At 40.3% G+C, this 11,878-nt stretch overlaps 1 protein-coding gene across 1 annotated transcript in view; it reads right to left on the bottom strand.

Moving 5' to 3' along the window:
• LOC106522039 (60S ribosomal protein L5) overlaps window positions 1-4,095 on the bottom strand; it is a 12,100-nt gene extending 8,005 nt beyond the window's left edge. Inside the window, exons 1-5 of the mRNA XM_014014881.1 lie at window positions 3,991-4,095; window positions 3,472-3,541; window positions 3,277-3,392; window positions 584-718; window positions 301-503 (exon numbers count right to left, since the gene is read on the bottom strand). Of these exons, the coding sequence (XP_013870335.1) occupies window positions 301-503; window positions 584-718; window positions 3,277-3,392; window positions 3,472-3,541; window positions 3,991-3,993 (527 nt within the window). The 5' untranslated portion in view covers window positions 3,994-4,095. The remainder of the gene's footprint in view (window positions 1-300; window positions 504-583; window positions 719-3,276; window positions 3,393-3,471; window positions 3,542-3,990) is intronic.
• Between the last annotated feature and the right edge of the window lie 7,783 nt (window positions 4,096-11,878).

Here is an 11,878-nt window from a genome sequence, read left to right as displayed (position 1 = left end):
CTATAGGAGACATCCTAACCTCACCACACAGCCGGGTCTTGAACATATGCATGCCCGGAAAGCACCAAAACAAAGAGGAATTTACAAAAATGAAGAAAGAAGAAACTCAACCAGCCAATCTTCGTTGAAGGCAAACATTTGGTCTCATTTTGTTTTTTTTTACTGAATGAGTGAGTTTGACATGAGCATGTTATGATGAAGTACCATAAAATGTTGTTTTGAAAGTTTGAAGTTCTGATGAACTCAGTGTTTTAAATATTTAAACTAGACCATTTTTGTTTTCGTCACACTGGAGCTCACCTGTGAGGGATGGACAGGCCTCCATCCACGGCCCCCTTCAGAGCACCGAACACCTTGTTGCCTGTGGTGGTTCTGGCGAGCCCAGCATCCAGGTAGCAGGTGAAAGCTCCAGGCTGACCGTCGATGCTCTCCACGTTGAACTCATCACCCGTCACCTCCACCTGGCCTTCGTACACCTTATCCAGGCTAAACTTGGTCAGAAGCTGTCGAGGGAGACAAACGGTTAGAACCAGGTTTTCACGCAGACTAACTTCTTGTTATTCACGAACAGGTTGATACGCACCCTGCGGGCCAACAGCAGACCAGTGCAGTAGGCTGCTGCGTAGTTCGTCAGGCCCACAGTGACTCCATATTTTGGTAGTTCATGTGAGTAGGCGGCGCACACGATCATGTCACCCTCAATCTTTGCATAGGCAATCTGCAACACAGACACATGGAGCCCTTCACAAGCAGAAAGAGCATTTATGACAGGGCTATTCAACTGGTGGCCTATGGGCCACATCTGGCCCACAAATTGGTCCATTAATCTCTTAAGCCCAAACTCCCAGATTTCTACTTTAATTCCTATAAGTTCTTTTAGTTAGACAGACTTGTGGTGTCTACAGAAAGGTTAAAAATAGATTTTTTTACCAGCTGTCAAACCCAAGACAGTTAAAAATACAAGCAGCTGAAGATAAAAATAAAATAATTTTAAAACATTTGGCAAGCCAGAGATGTAAAAAATATGTGTTAAATATGAGGCACACTGTGTTATTTTCATCTTTGATATTGTTTTAATTAACCTACTTTTATTACATTAGCTGTGTGTGTTGTATTCATGATCAAACACAGCAAAATACAATAATTCAAAAAGGTAACAGATCTTTGGTTTGTTTACATAACTTCAACTGCTGGATGTTTGGCCCCTGACCTGTTGGCCTGCAGTAACCGTGGCACCCCCAGAGCAATTTAGATGAATAGTTATATTTTAGTTTATATAACTTATTTCATTCATAAACAATCTAAATACAGTAAAAATCCAAAATAAGCAAAAAATAAAAATAAAAAAGCAAATCTTGTCATGAATGAAAACGGTGCAGAGTGAAGATTTTTTTTAAAAAGAACTCACTGATTTGTAAACATTATATCTAAACATTATAGGTCCCTAACCATCGGTCGTTAGGCTGATGGTCCCTTTTTGCAGGTGAACCAACAGTTTTAAATGGTTGTCATCAGTAAACTTGATGATCCAGTATGTGGAGTTTACCTGGAACTCCTCAGACTGAAGAGGTCTCTTGAAGAGACAAAATGCTTCAACAAAGAACTTGTCCAGAGAACCTATTCAACTGTTTTAGTTAAAAATATTTGTGTATTTTATTTTTCCTCACAATCGGAGGAACCCTAGCACGGGGGGTCAAATTCAGGTCCTCGAGGACCGTTATCCTGCATCTTTTCCTTGTTTCTCTGCTCCAACACATCTGATTCAGTGACTGAATCACCTCTTCAAGTTCTGCAGAAGCCTGATGATCATCCATTCATGCAAACCAGGTGTTTCAGCAGAAGAAACAAGGAAACAGGCAGGATAGCTGCTGTCGAGGACCAGAGTACGACACACATTCCCTAAAGCATCATCTCTGCATTGCTTAGGAAATGACCCAGAACGCATCAGCTTGTCTTTTAACAGGTTCTAAAAAACTGTACTAATGAACCCAGGAGTCAACTCACTGACTTCACTTGAGAGTTGATTTTAAGATTTGGATGTTTAAGGTCTGGCTCCATCATATTTATGTAATCTTCTCAACATCTACACTCCAGTTTTTCTTAGATGCCTGAGAACCAAACTGAAATGGAGAGGTGATCTTTCAATCGCTGCTTCGACCCAGTGAAACATAAGACTTTTCTTAATCCATCTCTTTTCTTTAGCTTGAGTTTGAGGTTTAGTTAGAGCTGATTATTATTGTTTTTTGTTTCTGTATTTTATTTTAACCTTTGTTGTTTCTAATGTGCTACAAAAATTACATCGACACAGCTGTGTTTTGTTATCTGCAGGGGAGCTCTCTGACAGAAAACACCTGAGATGAATGTCCAGATCTAAAAAGTCAGCTTCTTAAGCGCTCGACACACGGGAGGCGACATCGCTCGCTCTCCATTCATTTCCTATGGAGCCTGTGCGGTGAGGCGACAATCGCTTGCCCTCCTCCAGCTAAGTGACCGGCGAAAATAGTGCATGTTCAATTTCGCGCTCGTACACGTAGACGTGCACACGCGAGCTTGCGACGCGACATATGAAAGTTGAAAAATGTTCAACTTTTGTCGCTGTCGCTTAGCGAACAACCAATCAGCGAGGGTTTCATTGACTGACCAATGAGAGGAGAGTATGCTACACACTGCAGTTAGCTAACACTTTCACCAAGTGATTACTAAAAAGCTTTGTGGGAATTTATTGGCACCAGGGTGAAGTTTATGGTAAGTTTTTCCTCATAAAACTGTATCTTGATATGTGTTTGTTTTTCAATATCATTAGCATTGCAAGATTTGTTTAGTTTACACGTCCGTAATGCACACCCCCCTTCAGAGTCAAGAACCAATCAAATTTCATGAAGACAAGCGACCTGAAAGAGCGCGATTCGCAACGCTGCAATCACTATCGCGTCCCGTGTGTCGGGTTTCACCCTGGCTGCGATGACAGCTGTTAATCGCTGTAGTTTGTCGCTGCCCGTGTGTCGAGCCCTTTAAGGTGGGTACGATGTTTACAATAAAATAAGTTGCGATGTTCACACAGCTCAGTTGTCAAAAATTCAGAATTCAACGATAATGCAATGTACAAATTGCTTATTTTCTAACTTTTCACACAATTTTATGTTACCAACTGGTCTCCAACAGTTGCAGCCCAGTGAGATCCTACCTTAAGGGACTGCTTTTACTTACAACCCAAAGATCAACTAGACTCAACGATGCTTTGGTTTAACCTTCTCCTCATGATGCTGGGAGTCTTACCTGGCAGATGATGTCCCTGTTGGTGAAGCGGACGATCATACGGTACTTGGGTGTGTTGTACTTGTTCTTATCTTGAACAACGAGGCGCTTACGAGCAAAGTAGTCAGTCTTTCCCTCTGGATAAAAACACAACACGCTAATTAAACACTGAATTACATTGTATATGAAAACATGAGGTGTATGATTTTACTATACCTCTCCTCCTCCTGAATTTGACCTGGTACCTCTTGAAGTAGGCCTTGTTCTTCACCACTTTAACAAAACCCTGTGAGAGGACAGACACTGATAAACATAGTAAAGGACTGACAGGAGCTAACAATGTCTTTACGTGTCCATATCTGAAGTGTCACTGTCAGAATGTAATGCTAAGAGGCTAATATTAGCATGTGTAGCCAAAATCAACAAGAGTAGATGGTAGTTCTGCGAAAGGACCAATAATAAAGATAATGGACAAGCATTTAGCTTTAACCTGAGGTAATAACTCACTAAACACCTATAAATAAACAATCAATGTTATTTACGGACGTCAGGAAGCAAGAACTCGGGGAAGTAGGAGGGTAGGCCACGTTTAAGCAGACCCGGGTCGGCACTAGCAGGAATGAATCCATTATCATCTAAGCACCATCTACGTGTTTTCAGCCATTGTCACAGCACACGACAGTAAGTGTGGACACTGGGTACGCGTGTGGACGCATATGAGGGTAAGTTACAAACCATTTTGCAGTCTTTTAGTCTCCTTAAAAAGGAGCCCGGAGCCAAAGACTGGAGCTTGACTCCGCTGCACTGGAAAAAGGAAGAACCAGCTGCGCATGCGCAGTAAATACAGCTGCGGCCAGTTGACCACTCTGCCCCCTGCCGGCCCGGAGCGGTAAATTCATCCATGGAGGGAGGCAGAGGCGATAATTGAATCTTTAGGCCACGTGTTTTGAGTTGTTTTCTTTTAATCTTTTCCTGTTTTTAAATAAAATCAAACCAATTAACCATTGTTCATTATTGTAGATGTGTATTTAAAGATCACTTCATGGGAATTTCATTAAAATTCATCCAGTGGTTCATTACTAACAGACAGAGTTGACTGTAACAGGGAATGACAGATCCTGCATGATCAGTTAGTGCTGCTCATAGTATGTGTTGGGGGTTACTTTCAGCAACTACTACTACAGACATGACCTCAAAATCTGTAGCTTTCTAAGGACATTTAGTTGTGATGGCCTTCTTGAAAGTGGTTGACGCAAAAGGTTTTCCAGCTCTAGATGTAAATCTAATTATTACTTTAAGGGTTTTATTCAAATCCATCTAGTGCACATGTAAAACTCAGTCTGAAAACTTTGAAGCCAAGAAAATTAAATTTGAGTTTTTCCGTAAGCTTTGATTTTGATGTGGAGGGAAGCAACAGAGGATTATGTTTTTCTGTCTTTTCTTATTTTAACATCAAATAACTGGATTTAGTGAGGGCTTTCATTTTTCAACCAATTTACTGGACTGTGGAAATGTGTCTTTGAGGTATAATAATTGAAACGTTGTTGATGGAGAGTAAGGCATAATGCATAAATGCTCAATGAGTTTTTCTAAATTTAATGTTTTTTCTTTAGTCATCAGGTTATGTGCGCTCTAAATCCTATAGGTTATTTATCAGAAGCGTAAAGTTGTTATCACTAGAAAACTGTGGCAAAAATTGTGTGCATAAAACATCTGCTCTGCTTGTGCTTTACTTAACTTTCTTGCTTTCTTTGTATTTATTCTGCACCTTTCAGTTCAACAATAAAGAGGTTTACTTCCCCCACCCAATTTTTCCAACAGTAGCAAATATTCTACTTCTTTAGGATGTATTATATGACAAACTTAAATTTCACAATTTTCCAAGAATATGTACTTACCTGGTGCACTTGGCTTGGAGAAATTACAACACATAAATACAGCCATAATGTGAAATGACTAAATTTTCAGCAGTTATGTTTAAACGTACATACAGCTGCTGGTCAAAAAATTAGGATATCATGAAAAAGTGAATTTATTTCAGTAATTCCATTAAAAAAGTAAAACTTGTTTATTATATAATTTATTCATTAGACACAGACAGATATATTTCAAATATTTCTTTCTTTTAATTTTGATGATTACAACTGACAACTAATGAAAATCCCAAATTCAGTATCTCTGAAAATTAGAATATAGTGAAAAGGTTCAATATTGAAGACACCTGGTGTCACACTCTAATCAGCTAATTAACTCAAAACACCTGCAGAGGCCTTCAAATGGTCTCAGTCTAGTTCTGTGGGCGACAGAATCATGGGGAAGACTGCTGARTTGACAGTTGTCCAAAAAACGACCATTGGCACCTTGTAATGCCCCTTTTCCATGGTGTAGTGTCGGAACGGTCGGTGTAGGTACGGGTTGGACCGGTTGGTTTTCCACTGATGTTCCAGTCTGGTTCCAAAGGGTGTGTTTTGGGCAGTTGGTGGAGGTCGTTTTTAGGTTTTTTGAAAAAAGGTTAATGGGGAAAAATGAGAGATGGAAACACATTTGATGAATAACTTTTGAAACTTAAAAAAATTTGCAAATATTTAGTCAGTCAGTGATGAACAGTGTTCTGACGTCGCATTTTGGTGTCAGCTGGGGCCGGTTGGAACCACAAAGAAGTAGGTACTAAAAAAAGGGCCGGTTCTATGAATCTGGCCTAATGGAAATGGCTTGGAACCGTACTGAACCGTACCGACACTACACTAAGTGGCACTAATGGAAAAGGGGCTGTCCGAGCACATTAATAGAGAGGTGAAGGGAAGGAGAAGATGTGATAGAAAAACCTGTACAACAAAAGAGATTACTGCACCCTCGACAGGACTGTGAAACAAAACCCATTCTTAAATGTGAGGGAGATTCACAAAGAGTGGACTGCAGCTGGAGTGAGTGCTTCAAGAACCACAACACACAGACGTATGAAAGACATGGGTTTCTGCTGTCGCATTCCTTGTGTCAAACCACTCTAACAAGAGACAGCACCAGAAGTGTCTCACCTGGGCTGAAGACTAAAAGGACAGGACTGCTGCTGAGTGGTCCAAACTTCTGTTCTCTGAAAGTAAATTTAGCATTTCGTTTGGAAATCAAGGTCCTAGAGCAGGGGTGCCCAAATTTATTCCCTCAGAGGGCCAAAATGAAAATCTACCCAAAGGCTGCAGGCCAAATGCAATAGGAAATGCTAATACTTCTTAAGTAAAGTGCTTTTACTTTTTATGATTAAACTAAGAGCCAGTGTTGTGGCCCATGTTTTGTTTGTTTGTGTTTTTAATCTGTACACTTGCTCAGGCAGCAAAGGCTCATGGGACATTTCATACATTGATAAAATATGAGTATTTGTAGTCTTATAAAGTTTTCAAATCTGCAGGTGTGCTTAAATCTAATGTAAATATCTTCTTTGGTTTCTTGTATTTTATTCATAATCTTAATATAATTCAGTGACAAAGTCAGCTATCTGTGCTACAGTCCCTTATTTAGTCATTGAGCCACTGGATGTAATTACTGTACATGGAAATACAGAATTTCTACAGAGGATGACAGGCAATTAAAAACTACTGGTGGGCCAAATTAAAAGGCTTGGCGGGCCAATTTTGGCCCGCAGGCCCCACTTTGGGCACCTCTGTCCTAGAGTCTGCAGGAAGAGAGGAGAGGCACATAATCCATGTTTCTTCAGGTCCAGAGTGAAGTCTCCACAGTCAGTGATGGTTTGGGGTGCCATGTCATCTGCTGGTGTTGGTCCATTGTGTTTTCTGAGGTCCAGGGTCAACACAGCCGTCTACCAGGAAGCTTTAGAGCACTTCATGCTTCCTACTGCTGACCAACTTTATGGAGATGCAGGTTTCATTTTCCAACTGGACTTGACTCCTGCACACAGTGACAAAGCTACCAGTAGCTGGTGTAAGGACCATGGTATCCCTGTTCTTATCTGAGCAGAGCCACAGACTGATGGACTCCCTGCCACACCACACTGCTGCAGTAATCCAGGGAAAAGGAGCCCCAACTAAGTATTAAGTGCTGTACATGCTGACATTTTTCACTTGGCCAACATTTCTAAAAATACTTTTTTTGTATCGCTCTTATCAATGAATGAGTAGAATAAACAAGTTTCACTTTTTGAATGGAATTACTGAAATAAATTAACTTTTTCACGATATTCTAATTTTATGACCAGCACCTGGATGTGACACTGCCTAAAAAGAAGAAAGCTGCAGCTGTGTACTTTAACCAGTTCATTTCTATTTTGTTAGGGCAAATTATGTAATTTTATTGCGGGGACATGTTGACTGGATCAAGTTATTTTGGAGGTCAGCCCACCCCCCCCCCCCCCCCCCCCACCCCGGACACACACACACACCTCATACAGACAAATTATGCCCATCCTAATGATTTCTGATTGTTACCTTTAATAAGTGGATAACGTGCAGCAGGCTTTAGTTCAGAATGACCTCAGTGATGAACATGATGGGACTGTAGAGTTCTCTGATTGGTGGATCAGGTCTGCAGGGCCTCAGTCAGTCAATCGTGATGTGTTTCCTCCACGACGCGACGTCAGCCTCTTTCAGCTCCCTCTGAGAGCAGAGGAGTGTCTAACAAAGGACATGCGTCAGCGCTCACATGTCAAACCTGAAAAGTAGCTTTCCTGATGCTTTGGTATGTGAGTCCAGCCACAGAAGCCTTTTTATCACCGCCGTTTCACTCCTTCATTTTGAGTTTCTGTTGACACTGAGTGTGAGCCAGACCAGTGAAACTGCTGCAAGGTCTTATTCAGACATTATTATATTTATTTATTTATTTATTTATTTATTTATTCGACTGTTAGTTCAGCTTTATGGATCTTTTCTTTCTGAATGGATTTCTGGTATTTTCTGAGTTTACAATGAAAACAACATGCCTTAACTGAAAGACTGAACAACCACAGCAACAAAACACTCAGAAACTTTCCCTCTGCTCTAAAAGAAGTGGTTTTCTTCTCTCAACAATGAACTTCAGGTGAGACGTTTTGATTTGTAACCACTGAATATGTACGAGCTTCTCTTGAGTGTGAGCTGAAGGTGTCGTTCTTTCTGATGTTTCAAAGGTTACGATGTTGTTTCTTCAATGTTTTAACCAGTTTTAATAGAACGACTGTAGCAAAATGAGTCAATTACGTATTCCATTTAAGACCTTTAAATTATTTTGATTTTTTTAATTCACCTGAAATTTTTATAGAACTTGAACTTTTGTACATTTTGTCACGTTCCAACGACAAACTTCAAAGTATTTTATTGGATGTTTATGTGACGACCAATACAAAGTAGAGCTTCACAGGGAAAAATCAGAAAAGTGTGGCGTGTTTCTCTGTTCAACCACCTGGAGCCAAAACTTTGCAGAACCGCCTTTCGCTTCAGCTTCAGGTCTTTAGGGTTTGTCCACACAGTTTTTACACATCTAGAGGCTAAACATTTTGCTCATTCTTCTTCTCTGGACAGTAGTTTGCAGGTTTTGACACAGATTCTCAGTTGGATTCAGGTCTGGACTTGGACCGGTCCAGTAAGACGTGTTCAGATCAGGCTCAGGATGATGTTTCAGGTCGTTGTCCTGCCGATCCTCTGACCCAGGCTCGACTTTTTTCTAGCCTTTTTCTCCAGGTCTGTTCAGTTTCAGCTTCACGTCACCTCTGACCATCTTCCCTGTCCCTGCTGAAGAAAAGCATCCCCACATTATGATGCTGCCACCTCCATGTTTCACAGAGGGGGTGGTGTGTGTTCAGGGTGATGTGAGGTGTTGTTATTCCACCAGCCTGTGTTTTATTTGTGGGAACAGAGCAGCTCCTTCCACATGTTTTCTGCAGACAGGACTTCTGGTTTCCCTCTCTTCTATAAAGACCAGATTTCAGTTGTCCTGCAGACAGATCAGCCTGTGTTTCCCACATCTTTTATCAGTGTGCATTGCCAATGCAATGCACACCATTGTGATTCGTTTCTCATCCAAGTAATCTCCACTTTGGCATGCTTCTCCTCCTGCATACTTTGTCCTAGAGCTGCCATTGTAATTTATATTTGTAAAGCTCCTGTGCCAAATGATGGCTATGCCTTTTGGTGCCTGTACAACTTATATTTTTGGAAATATTAATGTTTAATAATTTATAATGGGAGTCAATGGAGCCTTGTATTGGTCAAATACTTCCCCTGCTGTATCTACTCAGTACTGCACCATAGTTTAATAATATTTAATCTCAATAGTTCAGTGTTTACAATACTAATATGATTGTATTTTGATGTTTTACTATAATATTGTCCTAATATTGCTTTATTGTTGTAACATTTTTCAATTTAGTGGCAATCATTACATTGGCAATGTGGCCACTTTCTGCACACAGACAAACCAAACCCTGGCCTCATTCTCTACCATAGCTCTAATGGTCTCATGGTTAGTGCCGTGGACTTTCATGTAGGAGATCAGGGTTAGAAACCCAGCAACAGTAACTTTAACAGAAAATCTCTACAAACTTCATTTTGTCACTCAATTACCCTTGTTACAAACACCTGCAGACTTGACAGGCACAAGCTGGTATAGAAAACACATTTGAATTTGGTCACATTTCATTCTGCAAGTCCACTGCTGCAGGCAAAGACATGCTACAAGGCAATGCACACTTGTTTTTTACATTGTAAAAACCCACGTCTAGTTAGGTTTGCATTTGTTCTTTTTCAGATGATGGACTGAACAGAGCTCAGTCTGTGAGATGTTCTGTCACATCTGTGTGGGTTTTGGGTTTTATTAGTTTTCTGTATTTTTGGATTCTTATGTTGCCTCAGACTTGTGTTCTCCTTCAGTTCTGTAAAGAGATAATATACAATACTTCTTGATAATAAATCTCATACTGTTGGAAAGCTTGTTAATGTCTCTTTTAAATGGTGCCACATTTGTAAGGAACATGCGTTTGTGGGATGAGCAGTAGAGCTGAGTGTGTGGGTTGTGCACATGAAATATTTACAGGATCTTCTCTGTCAAACATCTTATTTTGTTGTTGCTGACTCTTGTTTTGAGCTTCTGGTACCTCCAGGTGCTGCTGATCAGGTTCCTGCTATAAGATTTATTGTTACAACAAAGAAATAATCCACCAAACACTAGTTTACTGACATTTTGTGCTAAGTATAGTTTAGTTCCTGGAGGTAATTACATTGTTCCTGGTGTCATTATTCAGTCCTGCTCAGTCAGCGATCAGTAATCAGCCTCCAGCCCAGGTGTTGCCACTCTCCACTCTCCCTCAGTTCCTTTATTCAGTCTCGTCACCACTTCCTCAGCTGTTCATCGTATGGTTTCTACACCATCAGTCTTGGTTTTTCTCAGGTTGTTTCTCTGTGATCCTCTAGTCAGTGTGCATTGCCAATGCAATGCACACTATTGTGATTCATTTCCCATCCAAGTCATCTCAACTTTGCCATGCTTCTCCTCCTGCGTACTTTGTCCTAGAGCTGCCATTGTAATTTATATCTGTAAAGCCCCTGTGCCAAATGATGGCTATGCCTTTTGGTGCCTGTAAAACTTATAGTTTTTGAAATATTAATGTTTAATAAATTATAATGGCAGACAATGGAGCCTTGTATTGGTCCAATACTGCCCCCTGCTGCCTCTACACAATATGGTACTGCACCATAGTTCAATAATATTTAAACTCAGTAGTTCAGTGATTACAATATTAATATGATTGTATTTTGATATTTTACTGTAATACTGTCTTTGTGTTGTCCTATTGCTGTAATATATTGCACTTAAGTGTCAATAATTGCATTAGCAAGGTAAACGTTTTCTGCATACATTCAATCCAATCCCTGGGATCATCCTCTGTCACATCTCCTATAGTCTCATGATGAGCACTGTGGGCTTTCATGTGGGAGATCAGGGTTCAAATCCAGCTAATGTAACTTTAACAAAAAATATCTTCCAACTTCATATTGTCACACAATTACCTTAATTCTAAACACCTGCTCATGTGACAGGCACAAGCTGGTATAGAAAACACATTTGAACTTGGTCAAAGCTCATTCTGCAAGTCCATTGCTGCTGCAATGACATGCTACGTGGCAATGCACACTTGTTTTTACATTGTAAAATCCCATGTCTAGTTCTGTGTGTTTTAGACACCATGTTAGCTTTCAGCTTTTTTTAAATTATTGTTATTAAAGAAATCAGTTTTCAGTTATCCTTTCATGTTCCTCTGTGTTGTCTGCTTTTGGGTTCATAAATCACCAAACTTGATGTGTTCAAAGCCTGAGATATTGTTTTATGTCTGCTTTAAATTCCTGAACAACTTTAATCCTGATGATGCTGTTTGACCTCTAATGTCCTGTGAATAAACCTGTGAGGCCTTCAGAGAACATCTATGTTCAGATAAATCCCACCCAGGTGGGCTCTGTTTACTAATGAGTGTTGCTCTGAGTTTCAGTTAGAGGCTGAATCTAAACACACACCACACTTTCCACGTGAATCATTTGTAAAAACATTTGAATGTTCCATAAACAACAACCAGTGATGAAGACGAGGAAGGTTAAAGGTCACCCTGATCGACAGTCCCATCAGGAATGTTGCTCCCATTTCCCCAACT

This window comes from Austrofundulus limnaeus, unplaced genomic scaffold (genome assembly GCF_001266775.1).
Source record: "Austrofundulus limnaeus strain Quisiro unplaced genomic scaffold, Austrofundulus_limnaeus-1.0 Scaffold120, whole genome shotgun sequence".
NCBI classification, from domain to species: Eukaryota; Metazoa; Chordata; class Actinopteri; order Cyprinodontiformes; family Rivulidae; genus Austrofundulus; species Austrofundulus limnaeus.
This window is presented reverse-complemented; position numbering and strand designations above follow the sequence as displayed.